General features: G+C 45.3%; 2 protein-coding genes across 2 annotated transcripts; one reads left to right on the top strand and one right to left on the bottom strand.

Annotated features, from left to right (window-relative positions):
- Positions 1-174: 174 nt before the first annotated feature.
- CCDC158 (coiled-coil domain containing 158) lies at positions 175-27,021 on the bottom strand. Its single transcript, XM_027741200.2, is given in 19 exon segments — positions 175-1,171; positions 1,510-2,254; positions 14,775-14,864; positions 15,845-15,952; positions 16,742-16,844; positions 17,257-17,463; positions 18,354-18,421; positions 19,300-19,454; positions 21,073-21,192; positions 21,688-21,712; positions 21,714-21,766; positions 22,386-22,544; positions 22,927-23,039; positions 23,160-23,312; positions 23,996-24,185; positions 24,622-25,104; positions 25,520-25,717; positions 26,354-26,473; positions 26,995-27,021. Coding segments are annotated over 15 exon segments (2,130 nt in total). The 3' UTR covers positions 175-1,171; positions 1,510-2,254; positions 14,775-14,864; positions 15,845-15,952; positions 16,742-16,785.
- STBD1 (starch binding domain 1) lies at positions 11,502-13,231 on the top strand. Its single transcript, XM_027741180.2, has 2 exons — positions 11,502-11,853; positions 11,938-13,231. Exons 1-2 carry the CDS (start codon positions 11,595-11,597, stop codon positions 12,744-12,746), a joined length of 1,068 nt encoding a protein of 355 aa, XP_027596981.2. The 5' UTR covers positions 11,502-11,594; the 3' UTR covers positions 12,747-13,231.
- Positions 27,022-27,060: the final 39 nt, after the last annotated feature.

Here is a 27,060-nt window from a genome sequence, read left to right on the forward strand (position 1 = left end):
GCCGGAATCTTCCCGTGTGCCGGCGACGGGAGCTGCTAGTGCGCCTCGCTCCGTGCATCGTCACGGGCTTTGCTGGGAAACGAGCGGAAAAAATTCTCCGGCCAGATTATTAGGGAAAAACTTGTAGGGGACGTGAAGCTTCCCAGGGATCGGATTGTGCCACAATACAACGCATTTCAGCTGCCACAGGGCTCCTGTGCCATCACCGAGCTTCCAGCAGCATTAGCGTTTCCCAAGCCCATGAGTCAGTTCCCTCCCCAAATCACGAGACTGGCAGCTTGCCAGCAGCAGCCTGATCCAAATAATGCCTTGCCTAGCAGAGGGCAAGTAGCCCATCAGGTGGATTTCCTGCTAAGATGGACTGAAATAATTTTCCTTTATAAATTTTTCTTCCTGTCATTGTGATTGCAGTAAGAGTGTTATGTTAACATGTGCCCTTCTGGGTATTTTTGTTTAGAAAAGGTTCTGAGGTCACATTTCACAGTTGTTTGGAAGACCAGAATTTTTGTGGTTCCACCCAGGCAGTAATAAAAAAAAAAAAAAAAAAAAATTGTTCTGGCAGCTTGTTTTTCTTTAGATTCCCATTCCAGAGTGTTGTTCTTAGCCCTGTTTCATCATTAGCACTCAAAAACCCCCCAACAAACCCACAACCAAAAACCCCAAGCAACAGAGTACATCATTAGAATCTGGTTTTAAAGACTAATTTAACTACAGCTATAGAATTCTCCCCTTAGAAGGAGTCTTCCATGGGAATTCTCTCTCCGAAACCATAAACCTTCCCTTCCACCATAAAATACTGGCCTTTGGTGGGGACCAGCTGCAGTGACAATGTTTACAAGCAGCTCGCTCCTCCTGCAGCACATGAAACACATTTTCCACGGCTGCTGAAACAGTGCAGTGGAGAAATTTTTCTTGTCTCACCTCGGGTAGTTTAACTGCTCCATGACTTCTGTTTTCCAGTGAGGATCTCCTGATGCACACGCTCCAATGCAGGGCTGTTGTCCCCACATCGGAGATAAATACAGGAGTACAGGAATATACAAGATCAGGAATATACAGCCATTCTCTAGTTATGCAGAGCCATTTTTATCACAGCTACTTTCCACAGCCATCAGGCATTTCTTTGTTCATGATGTTAAAGAACATGCTGGCTAATCTGAGCACCGAAACCCTGGCAAATCAAAAGAAAGGCAGGAATATTTAAGAAATTCTATCTTAATTGGGAGATATTTTGGTTTTTCAAAGGCTAAATTTAGTTTGCTACTGAAACAGATAAAGGATCCTTGCAGAGCACGAGATCACTGAAATTCTTTTTGCTGAACCCTGGCATGAATATTTATAGCTCAAGCAAAGATTTCTGCAGAAATTTGAGTTTGCTTAATTCATTATTTCAGTTTATTTTTCTACAAAGAGCTACCCATGTGATGCATAGAACCACACCCCTTCTCCAAGCAGATTTTCTAGACTCTCAGCAAGAATTTGTTTCTTTTTTTTGGCAAATTATTTTACCTTTGGAAACCAAGGAAGTGCTCACTGGCCATGATACATTGAAAACATTCCCGTGAGGAGCGACTCCACCTCTGAAGTGCAGCACGGGAATGCAGTGGGTGCACTGCTGGCTCAATGCACAGTCCTGTCTCACAGCTGCAGATCCCTGAGACAAGCAGAGGCACATCTTCCCTTTCCAAAATCATGATGATACTGCCAGGAAGAGAGGCAGACGAGGCCCACATTCTGGAAAGCATGTACATGATGAAACAGTCCTGTCCCATGCACTGGGAATACCTTGAAGAGACATAAAAAGCCAAACTTACTAAGCTTGTCAAGTGGCCTCTTCAGTTTGTGCAACACCAGTTACTCAGCTCCTTCGGGTCTGTGTAGGGAGGGGAAAAGCTTCTCAGGGAAGGAATTAGGAAATCACAGAGCACAGTATCAGACAAATCAGAACAGACCCCAGAAATCCTTAATCCTACTCCTGGGGTTTAGTAACTATCAGACATTTCTCCAGTGGATGTCTTATGCTGGCCACAATAAAGGGTTGGAACAGCACACAGGAGGGGTGGGGTGTTTTTCCTTGTCTCTGTGTGCATCCATGTCACTTCATGGATCTCTGCTCTTCGACACCCCAGACAGGAATCGTGCCTTTCCTTACTTCAGCATTTGGTGCTACAATCATCTGCCCCTGTTGCCAGACCTGTTCACACCACGTCCAACTGGATCCAGGTCTTGCACTGCTTCCTTTAGGAGCTGTGACCTGAGGGCACACAGACACATGAAACAGGAGTGTAGTTTCATCTCAACACCAAGAATGCAGCTGCAACTAGAAAAGTGCTTTACTTAATAAATGCTCTACCAGTTTCTGTCTTATCTACAGTTTGGCTTTCAGAGGCTTTGCTCTTCTGCTTTCCCTGCACAGCTAACACACCTCCTTGTCATCAATGAACTCACACACACTGGGTATGTTTCTAGTACTCCATGCTTAATTAATAAAATAATAACCTAATTATAAGGTCTTGATTTCAGCTGAGAGTTGAGACATTTCTGAAAGGTTTCTAAGTGGGTAGAGATCACATTTCACTGTCTCCAGCTTTAATTTATTCTTCCCACACAGTGCAAATTAAGTGCTGGCAGGAAAGCAGTTCACTACGGGGCAGAGCTACACTGCAATTACCAGGACCATCAGTGACCTTGGAGAGGGCTGGGAGCAAAGCTGGGGCTTGTGTAAGAGCAGCCTTTGCTCTTGGGTTAGAACTGCCAGATTTGGGACTATGACAACTCAGGGGACGAGAGATTTGCCTACAGCACTTAATTTTGCTGCTGAGGAAATTAATACTCTTAACTATTACCAGAACAGCAGTAAAAATGTTCTTCCCTCTGAAATTTGGGCCTGCTTGACTCTCCTGCTTTTGACACTCTCCAGCTAAATAACCACAGTCCTCATGGATTGTAAGACACACACACACACACACAGAGACATACATGTCCTAATTGTGATATAGATCACATAGCACATTTTACAATTGCCCACACCCAGAGCCATATTCCTCATCATCTGAGCTACACCAGAATTAGCAAGGGCAGCCAGTCACACCCATCAGCTACTCCTGGGCTCGTTTGCTGCTCCCCTGACTCACCGGCCGCTGCTGCTCATGGAGCCTCGTGACTCAGGGGTGCACAGCTGTGTGGGAGAAGGTCACTAGGGGCTGTGAAACAGGGATCTTGCTGGGAAAGGAAGGCAAGGAAGCTGCAGGGCGTGCACTGGGATGAATGGGAGGCTCTGGCAAGCGGCACTGTCTGGATAACCCGCACAAGGTTTGCTCAGGGCCTGGCTTGCAGTGCCAAGCCCAACTAATCAGTAAAGCTCCTGCTGCCAGAGTTTTACTCCCTTAGTTCAGGTTTTAGTGGCTGCCATGCAGATTGCAGCAGGAAGAACACTGTCTTTCAAGTGCTTGATCTCTTAAGCATTGCCCACAGAAACTGATACAACCTCTCCAAACCCTCATTCTTCCATACAGCCCTGAGGCAGCTCCAGGACCAACCAGGTTTACTTGTCCTGCTCCTGCTGAGCACTACAAACAGCCCTGGACTGCTGGGAACACCCTCTGCACACCAAGGGACAAGCACAAGTGTGGGAGCACCCAGGGAGGAACCAAAAGCACAGCTGACATGTGCCCATGCTGCTCCCAGCACAGGAGAACCTGGCAAAAACAACTCTGGAGAAAGGCAAAACCAGTCGAGGATTGTGTTCCCTCTTTCCTTATAAACCCCCTGCCCCTCATTACTGATTAGAAACAGGAAGCCAACAAAGCCTGAACCACCATAAAAATGTAACTCTGATCTTACTATAGATACAGAGTTATAAGGAGCTGGCAGGTTTCTGGCACAGCTGGCTAACAGGGTCAGGTTAGTCATACAGGTCACATACTTTATCAGTCATACACTTTCCCATCAATATAAGACACTGGAGAGCAGAGACTTTACCCTCCAGCCTTGAAAACCTCTCCTGATAACCCTGAACATGCCAGAAATTATAAAGAACCTGTCATTCAAACAGAATAAATGGTGCTTGTGTACCTTTTCCTATAGTATGACATGTATGCCTCCTGAAAAAGGGAGGATGACAGTCTAGGACTGTCAGTGGGACTTCAGGGCCCAAATCCCACAGCAGTGGATGAACCCTCCAGCCCCTGACCCAAAGCCTCCCAAAGGAATGGGGCAGAGAGGGAGACCTGTTCCATTTGTTTGCCCCATCTGGGACTCAGCCTGACTGAGTTTCAAAAACCCACACCTACTTTTAAGTGAAGAGTACTAGGAGAGCACATTTAAAATTAGCAAACCAATGGCACACATTTCCCTGTCCTGTGAGTGGTATCCCACATGAGTGCCACTCCGTGAAGGATGCTCCACTGGGATATGATAGGGCAGACTCTAGGAGTCTTATTTTCCTTTTGTTAGCCTATGCTCAACTGCTTATTGATCTGAAAGAGTTCAGGAGCAGATTCTGGCACTTAGGATGTCTGCTGCTGCACTAAAACCTGGATGCACACTGCCTCTCCACACTATTTTATTGAGGAGAAGTGGAGGTCTTGCTCCAGGGATTTTCACAGCCTCTGCTAACTGCATTTGAGAGGCTGCAGACCTACAATCAGAGTCTGCTTTGTTCTGAGCCTGCATTATGTCACAGCCCAAGATCTTCCCCTGTTCCTGAAACACACACAGGTACTGAAGGCTGCAATTACATGATTTTGCCTGCCTGCATCACATTATGATTTACTCAGACACTGAACTAACTCTGATTAAAATGCTGCAATGTCTCTTTTAGCTTCAGTGGCACCAGAGCAGCACAGCTGAGCTCTTCTGGAGTCTTTCCATCTGCAAAGCCTGTGGTCTGTGTCCTTAAAGTGCACCAAACTCATTGGCACAGATGACGGAAGACCAAAAAGGCTCACACTGGGAGTCTCTCCCTGATTCCCTGCACTTAAATGCACACTTGGTAGGCCCAGAAATAAGGGCAAAATGAGTTATCTTTAATCCCAAGCCCTGCTCCCGGACAGTCGGTGGCAGCCGCTGGCAAACAAACGCTTTGTATGTCAGCCTGGATACAAACAGCTCCTGCCTGCCAGCTCACACAAGGGGGCTGTGTGTGGGACAGCCCTCAGCTCCCAGCCCCGAGGGCATGACAGGCACCAGTTTCCCTGGAAATGTGCCAGAGGAGGAGGTCTTAAATGACCAGGGCAGGAGAAGCATGGGGGGAAATGATGTGCAAGGAGTTAAAGCAACGGAGGGGCTCCTTGGGGTCTAATCCCGGGAGGAAGCCTATGGAACCTCCTACCTTAGGATCTGTTCTCGACCTTCTGCAAACAACCCAGCACCCTGTTGTGATTTCCAGGCCCATGCCTTTTCCAGAATCCAGCTCATCTGTCCCCATTCCTTGTCAGATGCCACGCTCCAGCTCCAGTGCCACGCTGCACTCGGTTGGGCCTGCCAGCCCCAACTGTATTTAATATCTTGTGGCCAAAAGCAGAGGCAGGCCCTAGGGTGGGAACCACTAACATCCAGCACAGTCTGCAATACCTTGGATAGCTGAACTGTGTCTCCAAAGGGAATACTTTGGGGAAGCAAAAAAAGTGCCCCCCCGGTTGGTTCCAGCATGTGACCTGGGTCTCAGGATGCAGTCACTGCATCGAGCGCTGGCTCATGCCTTGCCCTTTCCCCCAGCACCACTGGGTGGGAAAGGACTTCATGCTTTCTCCTGTCATCAAACCAAAGCACCACATGACTAAGTGACCAGTGACATCCTCTCTCTCACATTTAACTCGAGAAAGAGGAACTTGTGGGGACAGTTTCAGAGAAGCACACACAGATTTGATGACAGCAAGACCGTATTTCAAGGCACATGAAGGACTCCTTTTGCTGCCTTATTTATATCCCTGGCTTTTTATTTCAGGGAGGAAAAATACGTAGTATCAGATATGTAATCAAATATGATTAATAATAATGATATGAGATTAATATTCCAATATCAAATATGTGATCAAACTTCCTCAGGTCATGAAGATAAACACTCCCATCAGAGCTTACAGACTTAGAAGAATCCTCTCACAAGAATCCTCAGTCAGGCAAAGCAGAAAACAAGGAAAAAAGCTGATTCAGGGAATTCAGAATTTAGTTTTGAATTATATAATGTGATTTATAAAACAATTTCATTGCTTGCCGCTTTCAGTAAAGCAGCATCTAAAATAAGGGGGAATGAACACCCACATTCAGAAACTCTGTAAGGTTTTGGCCTAAGTTATCTGCCGAAAATTAAGAGCATCTTAACCTCCTGAGAATGAAATACTTGCACTCAGTGACAAACAGCGAAGTATAAAAGAATATTCAGCCAGGCTAGGGGGGAGAAAAGTGCCCTCAAAAGGAAGGAAGCTCATCCAGAGGCCTCTGTGCCTTATCTCTGCTGTACTCCTCCACATGTCCTTGGCCACTTCATTGAGACACACTCCACACAGAGCTCAGCAAAACCCTTGCTCAGAGAGGCAGATTGTTACGCCTGGCACTGGATCCAAGGGAATATTTAAGACGGTGTAAAAGCCGTGTTTCCATGAGCCTGCTGATGGCGGGCTCTAAAGTCCCCTTCAGTGAGGACAAAAAGCTTCATTTCACAGGAAAAACATCCAGGAAAAGACATTTGCCTGGAAAGCCTGACAACATGGATAACATGCTGTGAGGAGCAGTGTGAAATAATACCACACTCCACCTGAGCTCCCTCCGGAATGTCCTCCCAGGAATTCTTCCTTCCCAGCAGCTAAAAGTGCATTTCTGGTATTTTCTCAGAATTAACTGTTCTCTATCTCCAGCTTACAAGATTCTACTCGAGCTTTTACTCGTTTTCTCAGTGCTCTTCAGACTTTGGACTTGGATAAATTTCTGTGTTAAAAGTTGCCTGAAAAGAAATATTTGGCTGCCTTTTCTGCTGCATTTTTCGGAGGGCCTGACAATATAAAAACTGACATGGAAATCAAAGCATAATGTCTCCAGGATGTGAGACAACCATGGGAGTCTGTCAGTGGGATTTTGCTGGAAAATCTTAATTATGATTCAATATCTAAGACCTCTGAAGTCTGAAATGACCTTGAGGCACTTCACCTTTCACAGAATTTAGCCAAATTTATCATAATCTGTTTTATGCCTGGGAGGAGGTAAAAAGCATTCCCACTCATGAAAGGGCACACGGAATGTGTACCAGCTAGGGAAAAGGAGAACAACAAAATAGAAAGTGTGACTTGCACAGAGAGTGACTAATAAACTGAAAAAGCTGGCAAATAAAGGCTCATAGGAAACAAAGCTATGAGGAAAAGGGATGTTGGGTAGGGAAAGCTGTCATTCCTTGATATTACTGTCACAGTACAGAAGTTCAGAGGAAGCACATGATATGCAGGAAGAGACTGGCCAGGGCAAGCAATAAGCTCTACTTCAAACCCAGGAAAGAATTCCAAGTGAGATTACTACGGGCAAGTAGGAGAGAATGGCATTAGACCATTTGAGTCAGCTAAGCAAGGACAAAACGCATTATGAGATGGAAAAACAGCAGAAAAAACTCTGCATCACAAGCTGTGTCCTTGAAAATCCACAGAAAACCAGTCTGCTTCCTATTCAATTTGCAGATGAGCCCCTGGAAAATGCTACAAAGATTCTAAAGGGCTTAAAATGGATTCAAAGCAATCCTGACATGCTGGACAAAACCTGGAAAACAAGAACAGGGGCGAACGACTGCTCCAAACAGAACTTCTCAGCTGAGCAAGGAGCAAATGAGGAACAACTGGCCAGGCAGGAGTTCAGCACGAGAAGGATACAGGGATTTTGGTTGATTGTAAATATGAGCAATATCTTGGTGATGCAAAAAAAAAAGGAAGCATCTTATCCTGAGGACATCTTATCCTTTGTCCTCAGGATAAGATAACCCTCTGTGCTTCTCAGCCTGGGTAAGACCTCTGGGGGTGACATCTGTGTCCAGGTTTGGTCACTGTTCTTAAAAAATGACACAGTGCCTAAAGAGGACTGCTGAGGCCCCTTTTAGCTGCCTTCCAGATTTTAATGGTTGATAATGGGAAGCAGGTCTGGATCTGGGGTGCCCCCATTACTAACCACTCTTCGAAAAGCTAATAGCACCTGAGAGAAAGTTTCTCCCCTCTGTTTGGAAAAAAAAGAGCTTTTCCTGCCAGCCACACTCCTCCTGTGCCACCTGCTGACTGCTGTGCAATGTTGCACAGAGTGTCCAGTGTTCACAGCCGAGACACTCCAAACACTGGGGGAAAGGGATGGGACAGAATGGCACTCGGGGCCACAGTTTCCTCCCGGGGTGTGATGCAGGTCCACAGTATATGAATACTTTGCCCTTCCCATTTTTCTGCCTGCTTGGGTGGGGACCCAACAAGAAAGTGTCAAACAACTGCCAGGAAAACCTCCATGACAGCAGTTGAACCTCCATGAACCCTAGATTTTAGCGTGGCTCTTAGGGAAGGCTACTTTAGCCTAAGCACTTCCAGTGCCATGACAGCACATCCACAGGGAATAACAGGGCTCCCGAATTTGTATTTCTTTCTTACTTACTCACATTTCCATTTTGTTCTATTGTAAAACTGGAGGAAGCACTGTACACACACAAGGCTTGTTTAAGAGCAGTTCTCTCCACGGGATCAGACAGTGGGCAGGCTCAAAGGTGCTCCCTAAATAGCATCCCCAACTGTCAGAGCCGGGACAGTGGGATATTTCTCAGTCGAGATTCCCTGTCACCACACTAGATGGCACAGCTGACAGGGTAACATCCAGAGAGTTCCTCTGGGACAGTAACCGTGGGCCAGCCCTTCCTAACAACAGCCCTGGCTGCAGAGCTGTTTATAGAGCTGTCAGAGTAAATATCTGCCCTCCTGTTTTGGCTCTGAAACGTGAAAAGGCTCCTGATCTTGGGCCAGTCAGCTGGGAATTCTGCAAAGTCACGTGCAGCTTTTCCAAATACAGTCCAGCAACTGCCACCCCACTTACTGAACGAACAGTGGTGGCGTTCCCAGAACACTGCTCTCCAAACCAATGCCTCATCAGGAATGACTGCATGAACAAACTAGAGGCTTGAAATAATTAGAAACAGAACTGTATCCCTGAGACTTTGAGAAAGGGTCTCCTCACTCCTTTATTGTACTGGCACCTTGTTTGGTTCTGGTGAAAGCTTTAAAAAAACCCCCTAAGATACATTTTGGAGCATTTCTGTTAATCTGCTTTGGAAATTCTCTTAGGAGGCAGAGGTCTCCACGTTCTATGGGATGTGAGCATTTAATGAATTCCTAGAGAGGAAGGGACCAAAGCCAGGGGTAAGTTACTGCCTGCAACGACCCATGTGTTCGCTTAAGAACAGGAACCTCAGTCCCTCAGTGACCCTTCTCACTCTCTCCTATCCAGCATCTCTGCTTCTAACACCCGATAAGCGATCAGGAATTCAGGAGTTTCAGCCTTAGTATTCACCATGAACCTTGCTTTAACCAAAAAAAAAAAAAAAAAGAAAATAAATTATAGGCATCAAAAGAGGAGTTCAAAAGCAGACAACTCGGCTGCTGCCTGGACAGGGTTTCACTGTTACAGCCATGACTAAAACTAATTATGTCCAGCATAAATATGTTTAAGGAAAGACATACGGGGTTAGCAGCTCCAAAGCACTACTTCTTCATCTGTGCTGAGAGCTGGCAGAATGATGCTCTTTTAGTGTAATGCTACAGTGATTAATGGGTTTTGTGTGCTCTGCTGCAGGGAGGTGACTGGGAAGTTTAAATTGCAGTGCACACACAGTACTTACAGAACAGCAGCGTGTGGGTGCCCGAACTGGCAATCCCAGCTGAGCGAGGTGGTGCACAGACACAGAGCAGGGGACTGGCTCTCTTTTGAAGGCTAGAGAAAAGGAATATAAGTAAACTGCAAAACCACCACCTACTACACAGAGCTTCAGTATTTAGCACAACTCATTACAGCCAAGGGTCTGTTTTAAGTAGCAAGGCTGAGCTGCACCTTGAAGCACCGACAGTGGTAAAAGAGAGTGCACCCAAACCCACAGCCACAGAGAAAGTGCCCAGGCGGGTCCTGGCTCCTCAGCTCTTCCCTCTCCGGCAGTACTGAGCAGGAGATGTGAGCAGTGCACATTCAGCACATGCCAGGACACATCCCACACGTCCAGGGACCAAAATAGACATTCTGAGTTACGCACCAGCTCAGCACCTCGCTGGGGGAGCGCTCCGGAGACGGTGCCTGAGCTGCCATGGTAAGCAAAGAAAGGAAAAATACTGAGATCATGAATTCTGTGCATCTGCACAGGCCACCCTCTTCCAGATCAGCCAGGGAACTGCACCATGGAGGCTGCACATTTGTGCTTCTATAAATTCGAGTGACATTTGCTGTCCTGCTAAGCTGAGGTAGCGCTGCTCTAAATGACACTGAAAGATTAAGAAGTTCACACACTGGAAACAGACTTACTGGGACATCCACTTAGCCATTGTCTTTTCTAATGAGATAGTGGCTTCAATCTCGTCAGTGGGCCTTAGAGATTCAGTCATGGCAACACCTTTGGTCAGATAAAGAGAATGGATTAAAAAAAAAAAAAGGCAGCAATCAGAATTGAGTGGAATTGTCCCCCCTAACTCCTTCCCTGGTGTTAATCTCTGGTGTTATAAACATTTTTACAGGTTGTCGCTCCAGAACTACCGATTCAAAACACAAAGTCCCAAGCTGCATTTATGAAATTTCTCAGGTTCCTATAAGATCTATCTGCACACCCTCTTAATTTTGAAGTACAGTTTGACATATCACTTCAAGCGTCATAAAATGAAGGTAAATTAAAATGAACACCAAATATCCTCTGCACTAATGGGCTCTGAAGGCCTGGTAATCCGAAAAGCTTCCTGAGCATAACAGAGAAGCCAGGAGAGCAGGGCAATGTCAAGGAATCCAGTTGTAGTCATTAGAGTGTAATGCAGAAGTTACAAGTAGTGAATTCATCTCACTTCTCAGGGATAGCAAGCCTGGATTTTCAAGTATTAAAAGCAGTCACCCGCGGCACACCCATTAGAGCATCTAAGGCCACCAGCACTGCTGGAGTTAAACCTGCTCTAGGTGACCCTGCCTTGGTCTAGATGATCTCCAGAGGTCCTTTCCAACCCTAACAATTCTGTGATTCTGTGAAACTTCATAATCTGCAGTTGCTGTAGCTCCAGTGCTTGCTTTCAGGCAAAAACCAGCAAAGAACCTCACGCATTCAGTCCTCACCTTTCACCTGTCAGCTCCCCTCAGTTTTGCATTGGTTTAACTGGCAGCACGGCTAAATTGTGGAAATCGAGGAAAGAGAAGGGAAAAGAGGGAGAGAAGGCAGAAAAGGGGGTGTGCACGTGAAGCCTTTAAACTTTTCCCCCCGACTTTTGGAATTTATCCCAACCCGCCTTTCCCCCGCGCGGCCCCGCCCGCCGCGGCGGCGGCTCCTCCCCGGGGCCGGGGCGCCGTTTAAGGCGCTGCCCGAGGGGGGGCGGCCCCGGTCGGGGCCCCTCTCGCTGCAGTGCCCGGCCATGGCCCGCGACCGCGGCCCGCCCGTGGTGCGGCCGCCCGGCCCCGCCGCGCTGCCCGCGGAGCCCCGCGGCTGGGGCTGGCTGGGCGCGGGGCTCTGGCCCGCGGGGCTCCTGCCCGCGCTGCTCGTGGGGCTGCTGGCCGCCGTCCTCGCCTGGTTCTGGTACGGCGGCAGCGACGGCAGAGGCGAGGAGGGCGGAGAGGCGGCGGCGGCCGGCGGAGAGGGGCCCCGGCGGGCGAGCGCAGAGCCGGCGGCCACAGGTAGCGCGGAGGGCAGGGGGGCGCGGGGGTTTGCGGCGGCTCCTCCGCTTAACCAGCCCCGTCCTCCCCGAATGTCTCTTGCAGGGGATGCCGAGGCGAGCGCGGAGCCGGGGCGGCGGGAGGTCGCGGCTGCTGTGCCCGGCGCTCCGAAGGCAGGAAGGGATCTGGCGGCTGGTCCGAGGGAAGAGATCAACCACGTCCCGAGCGGGGGAGTTTCGGGTGAAGCTGTGGAGGTGGAGCGGCTGATCCCGAAGCGGGACGCCACCGGCGCCAGGGAGCATCCAGATGATACGGCCGGCAGCCAGGTAGGGGAACTGCGAGCTCAGGTGGGCCAGGCAAGTGACGGATGGTGCGTGATGAACTTGGCAGGAGCCTCTGAGGATGACTGTAAGGACAGAAGTGAGGAGCAGCCGGGTCAGCCAGCTGAGAGTAGGGACTTGGACCACGAAGAGTGGGAAGTTGTTTCTGAGCACCTGGTCGAGGGGGGGGCCGGCAAGGATGGCAGCATGGAAGACTCCGACAGCAGGGAATGGGAACAAGGAGACTGCTGCGATGGGGACTCGAAAGCCAAGAGGGTTGCAGCCGTGCCCCCCATGTTCCAGAACATCCACATGGCTTTCCGTGTGCACTACATCACACACTCCGAGGCTCAGCTCATCGGTGTCACCGGGGACCACGAGTGTCTTGGCCAGTGGCACAGCTATGTTCCCCTCAAGTGTGACAAGGATGGCTTCTGGTCCGAGTCCATCAGTCTGCCTGCAGACACCAGACTGGAGTGGAAATTTATCTTGGTGGAGAACGGGAAGGTCAGACGCTGGGAAGAATGCGGTAATAGAACCCTAGTGACTGAACATGAAGATCAAATTGTTCATCAGTGGTGGGGATACCATTAACGGGATGTTGGAAGCTGCTGATCTAGTGGCAAACCTGCCTAGATGAGTCACCGAGCCCCTAAACCTTAGGGGGGGCTCCCCTTCTTCAGTAGGAGACCCTCTCCAGTGCAGAGCTCTGGAAATCCTGTATGGAACCCAGCTAAACCAACCTGTGAGCAGCAGATCTCTGCCGTCCCCTTTAGGAAATCATATGGCAACCCGAAAAATCAACTGCAAACACGTGCTGAAGAGATACGAGGTAGGCTGAGAAGGCACGAGCAGCATTCCAAGCACCTGCCTGTCCAGGTAAATCTGGACCCCGGACTTGAGTTGGTGTTGCTTTGAGTGGGGCTATGGGATGCACGGTGGTACCGACGGCTTGGGCTTGGGAAGCGTGCTGGGAAGTGTGGTTACCAACACTGTAATAGCAACCTAAGTGTTTTCATTTATGTACTGTATTAAGTAAACAATAAACACTTTCGGATTGACAGCCTGTTACCAGCTGACCAGTGACCTGACTCATTTTGGTGACTTTGACCCAAGTGAGCTGCTTGACCCGAAATCTAAGTGGCTAGGGAACTGCTGAAAGGTGGCCAGCTCTCCTGGGAATAACAAAAGCTGAACCCCAAAATAGTTCATCCACTACCTCCTACTGTCCAGCCATCCTGTCGGCTCAAATGAAAGGCTTGGCAGACAGCTCGTCTCCTGCTGAGGGGAGAGCGAAGGTCACATAGGACAGTCTGGGCTTAATGAATTACTTTGTCAGGGGCGGGAGCAGGCTTTAGAAAAATCCTGGAATGTTGGGCTGGCTAGGGAATAGGGCACTGGCCGGAATAGAGTCAGGTGGCATACTCTGCCTACTGAAGAACAATACCACAGTATTGTTAGCAAATACTTCCTTAAACTTCTCTTTATTTTTTTAAGACTAGGCTTTTCAGCACAAACTCGAGTTTTCCTTTCCTCAAGTAAAACAACCTCAATTGCATTCTCTGCACTTGGCTTTTCTAGCAATAATCTGAAGTTGCCAATATCCCTGATACACAGATGTACAGCTGAAACAGAAGCTGATCTTTGTAATCACCGAAGTCAAGTGCGCTGCTGCTGCCGTTTGAGCATATTTATACACACATCTGAGGCTTGTCTGAGGAGATTAACTATTCTATTAGATTAAGTTATTCACTAGAAAGCCACTTAACCTACACTGGAATAGATTCTCTAATGCAGTGATGAACATGTCAGAGATGAACTCTGAGATGTCTCTCAAATTGAGAGAAACTTACTTCTTTTAATTAAACACCCTGTGCTTTGATCCCACAGACAACTCACAGTCCTCAAGACTGTATCATCTTGCTGAAAGATCAAGTGAGGTTTCTACAAAGACCTGCACTGAACTTTTGCTCCCACCTCTAAATTATGATGCCATTCACATCACTGCTTGCCCAGCAGGGCCTATGCTATGTCAATTAAATATTATTGGTGTGGTGAAGGAAAGAAGTCTGGATTTCAGTATTTCTGGAGGAGCTGATTAGTATTATCTCCAAGTTCACAGAGGTGTTTTCTCATTATTGAACAATATATTCACTCAAGCATTGAGGTAGATTGAGACAAAGTTGCCTTGCTGCATAAAAACAATGATGCTGGAACAGCTAATACCTGTCTAATACAATGTCCTGGCTGTGAGACTAGTGCAGCTACATGTGAGAAACAACTAGTTGTCATTCCTGTGTGGATCTAACAGCCTCAGGAGATCTCCAAGCAAATAATAAACTGTCTCACTCACAGCTTATCAAAGCCTGCAACCACGGAGCCCTGACAACAAACTTGTGACAAATCAGGCAATTTGATTACTTTTAGGTGGAATGCAATCTGCTCCTGCCTGTGAAGTAGTTTGGTGTGCAGATGCTGAATGCTGCAGCTGGGTGCTGTGCAGGCAGCCTGAGGGGACTGGGCATAAACCAGTTCAAAGTCTCCTGCAGAAACCTGCCTGGCAGCTTGTTTGCTTTGCAAAACCCATGCCCATCCCACATTCTCTCTGGGAGTTAAACTTACTGTTTGGAGTCTCTCCACAGATTAGCCTGGTGTTGGGTTTTCTCTCTTAGGGGCTGGCTGTCATCTGGGGTGTCCTCCTATGCCATCCACCTGTGTGACATGGAATAACAAAGTGCTGTTAGGGCTGCAGGCTCCAGGATGTGCAGCTGCTCTGAGATTCTCCCAGCCTGCTGCCTCCCCAGGCCAATTGTTTGCCTGCTGCTGGTGGCAGGGAGGAAGCCCAGACCTGTTCCCAACTCTGCTGGGTTCCAGCAAAAGGATGTTAAAGCTGCCTTTTTGCTTGGCAGATGTCCCTTCCTTTGCTCTGGCCCTCTGACCTCCCCACCTGCTCCCTGCCCTTGGCACAGGGCTGCAGCTTCTGAAACTCTTTTTAGCTTGGCTCCTTGAACCAAACTGAGACTTGTGACCTTTCCCAACCTGCTGGGGCTCTTATTCTCTACACCTGACCCTCTTCTTAGGAAAATCTGGGTAGATTTGTCCAATATGTATGGCAAGTCCAGACTGTGATACACAAGCCATCTAAAATGATCCTTTCATTTTCATTGCAAATGACTTCTAGGAAAGGGGAGATGCCTTTATTAATATTTTGACTAAGCTTGCAACACTGTTACAAAAAGGATCAGAAACAGTGAAAAAATAGTTAGAAAATATAAAAAAAAAATCGCCCAGATTAAAATACTGTCAGCAATAACTGAGGACAGCTTAGGAACAACTCAAACTAATTTCTTCTCCCCATACAAGATTCCAGCTAAAACTTGATGAGTCCATTCTGCTTAGAGGTGTCATGGTATAGGATGAAATTCAAACTGAAAGAGGGAGAATTCAGGGTAGATACACAGTAGAAATCTTTCCCTGTGAGGGTGGTGAGGCCTTGGCACAGAGAAGATGTGGCTGCCCCATCCCTGGAAGTGTTCAAGGCCAGGTTTTTTTATTTACTTGCATGTATTTCTACTCCCCCGTACTTCTTGCTCACTTAAAAGTAAAAACTATAAATAAGACTTAAAAAACTGGAAGAACTTTTATTATTTACCTTTAAAAAATATAATATATTTTAAACACAAGGTACCTACATGAAAGGAATCACTAACATATACGGCATCTTCACTTTGAGAGCCTTTTCTCCTTTTCCTTGGATTTCTTTGTCTTCACCTCCTGAGTTCTGATCACTGGTGACGTGGCTGAAAATAGCAGCAAGAAGAGATTAGCTGAACACCACCTGATGTTCAAAAGATCGAGGCCTGAGGTGCAGGCACCTGAAGCTTCCAAATATCCTCCCACACATTCTGCTGTACTTATCAAGCCCTTACAAAAGCAGCTTTAGTTTGCAATTCTGTATGTGAATATAGACAAAACCACTCAGGATATTAATGCATGGCAAGGAATAAAAATGAGAACACTCACCTTTGACTTTAATAAATAAATAAATAATAAATAACTTGATGAGTTTTACCTACATCAGGTCACTTGTATGTCCCTGACACATATGCACTCGATGATGGAGGGGAATGATAACTTCCCAAATCTACACAACAAGACTTAAAAGGGCAAAGGGAAAGCAACTGGATTATGCAATAATAAAAACTGCCCAGAGAAGAAGTGCCATCTCACTCTGGCATCCTGCCATCTCAGGAGCTCACAGAACACTATGTTTTTGGAGTCAAGGGGATCTTGCATCATGAGCTTGTTAAAAATTTCCCTTAACTGGACATGACAGCCCACGAGGACACCCCTGAGCAGCTGCCACGTCTGACATGTCAAGGATCTTGAAGCTCATTAGAGTTAAGGGGTGTTGTGGAGTTAATCTGATTAATCTCCTAGAAGCAGGATAAAGGAGAAGTGGGGACTGGTAGTGAAACCTGTGTGTGCTAGTAAAAGATGTGAAAGTGCTTTGGCAGGTACCAAAAAGACTTTTTGGAGAGTGTGGGTTTCTTCAACAAAATAGGAATATTTTTGGTAAATTCTGGCACCTTGGTTTTTTTATCTGTAACAATTCCACCAGGTCTTCCAGGCTTTACATCTTGTTCTGTAGCCCCCTTGGTGTGTGCTCGCTATTTTCCATGGGCTGAGAAGCTAGGGAAAAAAATTATTCATTAATAATAATAATAATAATGATAACAACAACAAGGCCACTATCAATTATCTAAACATTCCATTTAAATCAGAGTTCGTAGAAAATAAAATTTACACCAGTATTTTCAGTCAGACCCAGAACTTTACTAAATGTGTTACAGGAACCACCACAACTATGCAATTATTGATGTCAGGAATTCCTACAGTCTTATTTATTCCCGAATAAAGCGATTTACCAGGCCTTAAATTTAGTGGTGTGTGGAATTTATCTCCTCTTTGTCTAATACATTAATTAGCTGCTACATTTTGCTCACAATTCATTTATCACAGAATCAAACTCCTTGAAGAGAACCGGGAGAAGGAAAGGCACTGGCAGCCAAGCTCTTGGATCAGGAAACAGGACTGGATGTACCTATTTGGGGGGCTGTGGCTGCACCCCCTGGAGAGCCAGCATTCCTTGTGGATGGTCTGTGTCCTGGTGAGGCACTGGAGCCAAGGTCCTCAGGTAGAGTAGTTAACAGCAAGGGCACTGGAGATTTTGCTCTGTCTCTCTCCTCCCGAGAGGCTTTCCTGGGGGAGGATGTGTAACAACGAGCTGCTGAGCAGATGGATGCAATTCCTAGGAGATATCCAAGCAAAGAGCAGTGAGCACACAGCCTGATGGGAATATTACAGCTGCTCACAACCCAAGACTCCCTGTCCTGACTTGGGTCTCATTACAAACTCCCCTTGCTCAACTACTTCTCAAGGCTTCCACATAAAAAACCCCACTCCTTGAAGCTATTTTGGATGCCAGGAAAAATCCCTGGATGTTGCAGTTGGTTTTGCTACAAGGCTGACAGTAACTACCCAAGAGATTTCCTTTAATACTCAGGTATATAAAAAGAGTACCCATAGTAGCTGCTCCTCACAATAAACAGAGGGATGCCAGCCTATCTCTGAAGCACAGTGGCTCAAATTTTAATAGAGAACAATAAAATATATCAGTGTCTGCAGGCAGTTTTCACAGAATGGGTAATCTAAGGGTAAAAAACCCAGAAGGTGGCTAAGATTTCTATCTGCAAACCCTGCTGCTCAAAGCCACATCCTTATATTTCTGTTTAGGTCACTAAATCCACATCACCACAGTTGAAAAGGTTCTGACCACCCAGTACCTGGAAGGAAATCAACAGCTTCTGCAATGAGCTGATAGCTCTCAAAAGCACATCCATATCCCAATACCTGAATGCAGAATTCAAGAGCCTAAATTTAGGCTCCAAGAATATGACAATATTATGTATGCTAATTATGCAAGACTAACATGGAAGTTATCCATTTTGGGTGTGCTGGTACCAGCCTCCCAGGAGATGCTTTGCAACAAGATTTTGCAATTTTGCACAGTAAGTGCAACAGAAACTTTGTAACATGTCCCAAGAAAATACACTGTATTTGAACTATATTTTTTGGTACTGTTCTGTGAAGTTCCACTTTGACATCAATATGACACAAATGCAGCCAGCGAGATCTTACCCAGGGATGTAAAGGGCAGGGAAACATCTTGGGACTGAAGGTCTGCAGGGTGTGAGCAGGAAGGATCCCTGAAAGCAAAATGAAGGTAAAACTTGCATTCTGGAAGGATTATGCCAAGTTTTGGCCATGCTGGCCAGGCTCCACGGCGAGAATGTGGAGCTCTCACACGGAATCTCCACGTCTTATACATGGAAATCAAAAGCAAACAAGGTAAGTAACTTTCAGAGCTCTTTCTTAGAGGGATGAAAGCAACACCACAGCTTTGTTTTGTAATTCCCAGGAAGCTTTTAGCATTATGAATAAGGCAACACAAACAAGATCAGGACTGAGGCTGTGTTAAACAACCCTTAGAAACTGAATCTCAAATGAGTACTGGAAGAAGCAGGTTACTCAGCTAAGTGAAAGCACTTCTCACTGTCCTAAAATATCCTTTTCCACCATGCTTGCAATAGCAGCCTTTCCAGCTGTAGTTTAGATTTAGTCAAATCTAGTCAAAATCCATGAATTCTATTTTTCTTTGTGAAGTATCCTCACGTTCTGGATTAGAAACATGTGTTGTACGTGCTGTATTGATTTTTCAACTTCATGTGTTTGGTAAAAAAAAAATAACTGCCTGCTTCAGCAATGAGAGAGGGGATATTTACATAAGGCAGGACAAGAAGAAAGGAGTTCTAAACCAAAATAAAAGGTAAAACACCAAAAAGCAAGCACTAAAGGCAAATGGTGTAGTCACCTCCTATTTCCCTACCACCTGAAGCATCTGAGGAACCTGGCAAACAAGAGAAGCTTTGGAAGTTTCCAGATTCTCTCAAGCTTATGTGTAAACCCAACTTTCTTGCAAAAAGATATCCTGTGGTGCTCCTGAGGCACGTGAAGAGCCAGATCCCAGTTTTAGAGGGCACTACAAGTACACAGCACCCAACAGAAATAAAGCTCTTACTCTTACACTGCATTGCTCATGGCTGCTAAAGGTGGTTTTCTCCCACCATTGCCACTGAGATCCACAGAGGGAATGTCACTGTCTGAGCCTGTTAATTCTTGAACAATCCTCCTTAGATCCTGCAGTGGTTCTTCCTTCAAAATGTCCAGCTTGGAAAGCACTTGAAATAAAACCAATCAGTTACAAAGTATTTACAAAGGCACTCTGACTGTCAGTTCTTAGCTCTACTCATCCAGAGGCACAGGTTTTACTTTTGTTTAACCCCCTTTACTCTTGTTTTCTCCTTTTACCCTGAGACCCCAGGTATTGCTGTACAGGACACAGACACAGTGCTGAAGGCAGAGAGAGGAGCAGATCAGGGTGTTTTCCAGGCACCCATTCCTGTAACAGCTGGGCTGTCTGCAGACAGAAACCCCTTTATTGTCACAGCCACCTCGGAGATGAAGTGCAAGATTATCCTCATTTTACTGATCAACACTTGAGGCAAAGGCCTGGCTCAAAGAACCCTTCCCTTCTGTAAAAACTGGATTTTTCAGACTACTCAGCACTTTGTAAGTTCAAAGCACTGCTCCCACTGACCTTTGCTCCACCTGGGGATGGAACTGGCTGCAAACATTTTGCTACCCTATTTTCATTGGGGAAAAAAAAAAGTAATTTTCAATGGGAACACACTGGTTTCATCAGGGCTTTTGGGGAGAACAAACCCTCAGCTTCACAAGGAGTCAAAGTGATACTGGGTCAGACCAAACCAACCATTCCCACATCCCAGCTAAGGAACCAGACTATCATCCATGTCTATCTCAAGGGCTGGAGCTGCTTCCTTTTGTACAGTAACTAATGATGCAGGAACCAAGAAGATTAAAGCAGACTTTAATTCAAGTGCTTCTGCAACCTGTTATGTCCTCACCATGGTACTGCATTAAAAATCACTCCTTTTTCCCTCTTTATCCTGAGAAGTATAAATTGATTAACTCAAAGAAAAGAGAGTAGGAGTGCCTGATGCTGCAGGGATTTTGCAGAAGCCACTATCCTTTGTTCCTTGATGTAAAGGTTTGCCACCACATCAGAAAGTAAACCAGAAAATACTACTGGAAAATGTCTGTACTAACTTGTAGTCTCCTGCAGATTCTGAGGTAAAAATTAAAGAAAACACCTGCTGAAGACACATCAGGTCCCTTCTGGAGATCTTTACAAAAATCTATATACAAAAACTCCAAAAGTTTGGGGTTCTTTTTGCATAAGATGATGTTTTCTGTAACGACAAATCAGAACGACACAAGAATTTAATTTAAATCTAAATGCAGATGTACAAAACCAAAAGGAAGGACAAGGATGTGGATAAAACTGGTCAAAATCAGTCAAGACCAGTGTGGAGAAAGATTTAAACATCAATCAGATGATTAAATTTATCGAGAACCGTCTAAAAGTCTATTTTCACTGTCAAATGTAAGTGATTTACAGCAAGTAGAGTACTAGCAAAGAAAAAGAGTGAAAACCAATGTAAATAGGTTACAAGTGTTATTGGTGATAGAGATAAAATAAACTCCTACCACAATCTACAGGGTTTTTTAACTGTCTGGTTGGTTTTTACACAAAAAAACCGACCTGAAAGGCCATGACATACAAGAAGCTACAGAAAATGATTTCATCTGTGGTGTTAAGAATTGGCTCTTGGACACTGCGACCCGATGCTCTCCCACTTAGAAATTCCGTGATATTTTTACTCTTTGGAACATGCTGGTTTCCTGTGCAGGTTTCCATCCTGAGGCAGGTGCTCACCTGAGGGGCAGGGCTGGCCAGGGAAGGTGGCAGGACAGCAGGGTGCAGGTGGGACAGAGGCACAACATGCTGAAGCTTTCCTGAGGCAGAGGCTGATGAGTAGCCTGGGCCCTGCAGCTCCTGTGGAAAAACAACAGAGGTTCCCCACCTTGGTCATTCTTCCTCTGAAGCACTTTTTGTATTCATAGTTTGAATATAGCATCTTGTTTCTCCCCCAAAACTAGCAGCTGGGGGGGGTCACTAAAAGGAATGATAGTTTCTTACGACAAAAGGACTGTTCTCCACGTACTGTTCATTCACAGCAACACTCTCACTGCAGCCTGAATAGCCCACGGTTATAAATCAGGCAAAAGGAAATAATACCCTCTATTCATCTCAAAAGTAAAGGCAGAGATTGGACCAAAGCTATGTTTTCATTGCCCTTATTGTAAATAGCACTTCAAAAACCTGAATTTGTGGATGTGACACGTGCAGCAATGAGGAATTCCATGTAAAAAAAGGTTTCAGACCGTGAACAGTTCAGAGCTGTTCACAATAAATAGAGTTAAACCTGAAGTTCAGCCCCAAAGCAAAAGCATTTAACATGAGGACCATGTTTCTCAGGAACACACTCACTTTGACACCCAGAGTGTGCTGCAGCCTCCTGCTCCTGACACTGGATTATGCCCTGACACTCTGCAAATTGCATGGATGCCTGGAAGAGAGCACAGAAGAGCCACAAATTAGTGGTGCTAACTTCCTGGGGGTTACATTCTGCCCTGTTCTCTCAACAAGCTGCACACACAGATGTTGTTATTAAAGGGACATAATCCTGCCAAGGACGGGCCCAGACCTACTGGACACCTCTGGCATTAGAAAATTCAGCAGTGCTAATGAGGCAAAACTATATTCAAGCTTCTAAAAGGGGTGGCTGAGAACTTGGTTCCTGTCTTTGTTGTTATATATACTTTTTCTTCCTTAAAAAGTTTACTGTGAAAAGGGGTGAGACTATCTATACCCACAAGAAAGGAAAGTTTCCAGTGACAAGCACTTAAAGAAAGATATTTCACACTTGGGAGGAGGCATCATAATTATTTTATCATTTTTTATTTAAAGCAATTTGAAAATGACACCTTATGTAGAAATGTACATCCTGAAAAGTTACCATCCTGAAAGGGCTCTTCTTTATAGAAAAAAACCCAGAGATATCTCTTCAGGTAAGGATTTTGCAGCACATGTGAAAAGAACTTATTAAATATAACCTTTCTCTTCCCAGGTGACAGTAGAGGAGAACATCCAGAAGTGTCCCTGAACTCAAAGTTACCTTGAATTACCTTATCAAGGGCTGTCTCCATCTTAGATAGTCTTTCTTTCAGCTGTTTGTCTTGTGTTCTCAGGATGTCCAGTTCCCCAGCAATCCTGATATTTTCTACTCTAATACAGCTCAATTTTTCACTTAGTTTACAGTTTTCTTCTCTGAGGTAATGCTTCTCCTGAATTTAAGATGGGAGAATCTGAATTAACCCTTTGAGAAGCTCAGTCATTGCATCTTGCAGAAAACTGAGGTTTTGCAACAAGAAGAAAGGTCTTGTAAGGAATATAAGGAAAGGTGCAGCTTGGTGAATCTTGGTGAAACAACATCTCAGATTTCAGATCCCTTTTGAAACTGGAATTTGAAGCTTCAGTATCCACAGGACCCAAAGCCAGTGAAGAAGTAAACTACAGCTGTTGGTAACTGAATGATTTCTTTGTCACAGAAAACAAGTAAAATTATTTTTGGTCCTTCTTGGGCCAGCTGTGCTTTTGGCCATGCATTTCTCCCAAGACAAATTGCCCTAAATCCAGTTAAATGCTTTTACAGGGAGCTCTTGTGACCTCAGCTGCGTTAGCCATTGCCTCTTCCAAGAATCTAATCTTGCTCTGCAGTGCATCTATCTGCCCTCTCTTGGCTGTGATCTGCTTCTGCATTCTCACTGCAACTTCCAGAGCTGTAAAACACAAGGTTAATTCTCGAGGAACAACTGTGATTATGACTGTAAAACTTACAAAAGTTCTCTTGTTAACAAGACAAACGTGTGTGATTTTTGGGAAGTTCAACCCATAGCTACCGTTGCCAGCAGATCCCTCCATAGTATTTAGAGCAGTCCTGGCCTCTTTCAGTTCAGCTTGGGCAGATTTCAGCTGCATTTTCAGTCTGTTTGCAGTATCTTGCATCTCCTCAATTTTATCCTGGTAATCCCTCTCCAAATCTTCAAATGCCTCTGGTGAGAGTCAGGAAAGACTGAAATTAGGAGTGACAGAAAAAATAAAATCATTCTTCTAGACTTAGATTACTGATCTGCTGCCAACTTGTGATAAAAGAAGTGCTTTTGGATATTTTCTGAGGGTATGGGAGTGTGCAGAGAGCAAAGCATGTGACCAGTGGCATCTGGCCAGCTGCAATGCAGATTTAACTGAGAATCTCCGTGAATTTTGGTGGTTGCTTTGGGTCCAGCCAAAAGGTGTATTAGTTGTGAAAATAGTCAAGTTAGAGCAGCCACTTTTAATAATGTTTTAGCACACGTACAACAAAACAAAGTTTCCCTGTAATGTGACCACAGAAGGTTAAAGGGATCCACTACTGCTCTTAAATAACAATCAGGAAACAGAGGTCAAGTTCCCATTCTGTGATTTACTAGATCTGGTTTTTTCATCTCTGGAGCCAGGCAGTTTTAAGTATTTTTGCTCAGGGTACTGAGATGGGCCATAAAGATTGTATTCCCACCCTCCTGTGCCAGAATCCCACGCCATGACACAGCTCCCTGAAGGAACCCGACCATCCCATGCTGGCAGGAAATCTCCTGCTCTACCAGCAGCCATATTTGGATTCAGGGAGCAAGCTGCTCTTTTATTTTTAACACCAGCCCAAATTAGCAGCCGTGGGAGCTGAGCTGGGGCTCCCTACCTGCAAGGCCAGCTAGGTTGCTCCTACCAGCCTGGAGTTCATCCATGAGCTGATCTTTTTCCTGTTTCACATCTTTAAGTGCCTGGAGCCTCTCTGTGCATGTGTTAACCAGCTGAACCTTTTCCAGCTCCAGCTCGCTCAGTCTGGCCTCCACCTCACGTATTCTGGCTTCTTTCTCATCCTTTGCAACCTGCTTACAGAAGAAACAACAGTATGTGTACTAAACATAATTATATAAAATAACCACAAAGATGCGTAGACACCACTACTTTAAACCTCACTTTGGGGCAAGAAATTAAAACAGAGTAAAACAGAGAGATTACTTGTGTGAAAACTGCTAATGCAGGCAAAAAGGGGGCAACAGAAGTGGATGTGATGGTTTTACAGTATGTTACACCTCACCAGTGTAGGATATGAAAATGATTTACATCTTGTAGCAGTTCATTCCCAATGCTCAACTCCCTCCTCATATTGATCATATTGTTCCTCTCTGCCCACTAACTTAGTGCTATTAAGATTCCAGATACCTCCTCCAAAACCACAGTGTCAGCCCATTAAGGCAGAGATTTAAAAACAGAAAACCCATATTGTCTTTAAGAGACATAAATACAGCACCGTTTGCACACCTTGAGCTCTTCTACTTTGAGTTTCCAGTCATTTATTTCTTGTCTAAGCTCGGATTTCTCAACTTCCATTGCTCCAGCAGCCCGACCGTGCTGGCCCATGACCTGGGTCATGTTCTCAATTTGCTTTTGGAAGATCTCAATGACCCTTTCCTTCTCCAACACCTGCGGTTTCAGTGTCTCACACTCCGACTGCCCCTTGTGTAAGCAGCCCTCTTCATTCTTTAGATGCTGGAGCTCCTGCAGCCTGCTGCCAAGCTGGGAATGCAGCTCCTTTGGTTCCTGGCTGGTAACCCCAAGGGCTCTCTCCTTTTCCTGCAGACAGGCTGTCAGATCTGACACTGTTTTCCCAGCAGCCTCCAAATTCATCTGTTTGGCTGCAAGATCATCTCCAACCTTATGGAGTGTTTCCTTGGTTGCCTCCAGCTGGACACTCAAAGAGGAGATTCTTCCAACGCTTTCATTCTTTTCCTTAATTGCAGCCATCTGAAGAATAATAATACCAGGATCAACCAAGAGATTTGGTTATTTTTACCTTTAGAATGTCCTATAGTTCATCTTTACTCGTAATGCAAAGCAGGTTATCTAATTACAGCTCATTTTTGAGGGGCTGAAGTCTGGAGAAAAGGGGAATGAATGTCAAGTGAGCGTCTAGGAATCGCCTTTGTCAGAAGGAATTCTGACATGGCACTGGGTTATAAACCCAAACTTCATTATATTTTCATTAAATATCTCATGAGGTAAAGCACCACAGAGGCCCTTAATTTACTAACCACTCTTGCAGACATGCTCACTACCCAGAATACCACCTTCAACAGCTTGTTTGATATGTCTGCCAGCACCAAACTTACTGGAAGTTTACAGAGTGTCCTTTTGGAGGTCTATAGCCAAAATCACCAACCTGGCACTCCATTTGTCTGAGACACTCCATCCTCATTTCCTTCACTGCCTCTTCCATGCTCTGCAGGTGCTGGCTTTTGTTGTCCAGCTGTCTCCTGAGCTGGTCCACAGTGATGCTGTTGTCTGTGTTCTGATCCCAAAATCGCTTGTTCTGTTCTTTTCCCAGGCTTAGTTCTATTTCTTTTTTATGAAACTTAATCTATGAGAAATCAAAGTAATCTCCCTCCTAAACACATTCAGGATTATTTTGGTCTCTTAACATTAGCAGCATTCAGTGGCCCAGTTACACATTGGAATAGGAACTGCTGCAGGGGTTTCCACTTGGCAGAAGGAGAAAGGTTGGCTAAACGAGTCTAACATCTCCTCCACTTTTCCTTTCAAATTTATATATCTCCTTTCAACTGCATATATTGCTGCTGTAATTATTTTGAAGCATGCAACACCTCGATGCTGAAGCCTTTCATGTCATTTGTATCTATCCCCAAACTGGTATAAGCCACAAAAGGAAAGAAAATGATGCCATGTCAACAGCAAATGCAAACCAGCAAAGCAGTAACTGTGAGGTTAAAGGGAAGGTTGCTCAGCATCTTTAATGTGATTTGCATAGGATTCTGTGATTTTTTAATTTGGGACAAAGTTAATCTTAATTCTGGATGTCCTGCATTGCTAATGGAAAAGGCCTCTGGGCCTTTCACATCTAATTCAAATTTCTAGTTAAAAATAATCCTCAAATTTAATTATAAGGGGAAACAAGCAAGATGCAAACAGGAACACCAGCAGTAAGGACAGGCTTTTATAAAGCAAGATTTTTTTCAGTACTATCACTTGTTTTTACCAACAATTGATGAATCTGGTCCCTCAGATTTCCGGATTCTTGGCCACATTGATCCTGTTCTGTGTGAGCTTCTGCTGGCTCAGAACGAGCAAGGTACAACTGCTTGTCAAGGTCTCTGACCTAGAAAAAGACAAATATTCATTAAGAATTATCTTAATGTATTCTATTTTAAGCAGTACATTGGATTTATTCTAGTTTTCTGTTAGGTTCTACTTTAAACAAGTCCAAACATCTTTTTTTTGGCACAGCAGAGTTATTCCCTGAGTGTAATCAGAATTGAGTTGTCTTCTTTTAGTGATTAAGCTCAATGTCATTTCAGAGTTAGTCATGATTCTGGAGAGTAATTTGGCTTCTACCTTGATCCACAGCTCCTCAGAAATTCCTTACCTACACCATAAGCCCTTAATGGAATGGGCAAAGAAGCACTTTAAAAAAAAAAAAAAAAACAAACCTTTTTCCACAGAGGGATATTCCTTCACTATGAGTGAAGCAGCAAGTGGGAAGTACGAGCAGCATAACCCTTCTCCCAAATTAAGGCTGCTCCTAACATTTTGTACACCATAATAAAAAATCAGACTGAATGATCCCTCTCCACCAGGCTTTGGGTGCTCTCTGCAAGCTGCAGGCACTGTCAGCTTTACCAGCCAGTGCTGCCACCTCCTGCTCATGCTCACTTCTTGGCTGCTCCCTCCTCTTCCAAAAAGATA

The sequence above is a fragment of the Pipra filicauda genome, unplaced genomic scaffold (genome assembly GCF_003945595.2).
Source record: "Pipra filicauda isolate LSUMZ 115617 unplaced genomic scaffold, ASM394559v2 scaffold347_size1265977_pilon, whole genome shotgun sequence".
NCBI lineage: Eukaryota > Metazoa > Chordata > Aves > Passeriformes > Pipridae > Pipra > Pipra filicauda.

Excerpts from the sequence above, each read along its gene's own strand:
- STBD1 (XM_027741180.2), top strand. The coding sequence starts at position 11,595 with ATGGCCCGCGACCGCGGCCCGCCCGTGGTGCGGCCGCCCGGCCCCGCC. Across the intron at positions 11,854-11,937 it reads CGCAGAGCCGGCGGCCACAG|GGGATGCCGAGGCGAGCGCG; the intron begins GTAGCGCGGAGG and ends TGTCTCTTGCAG.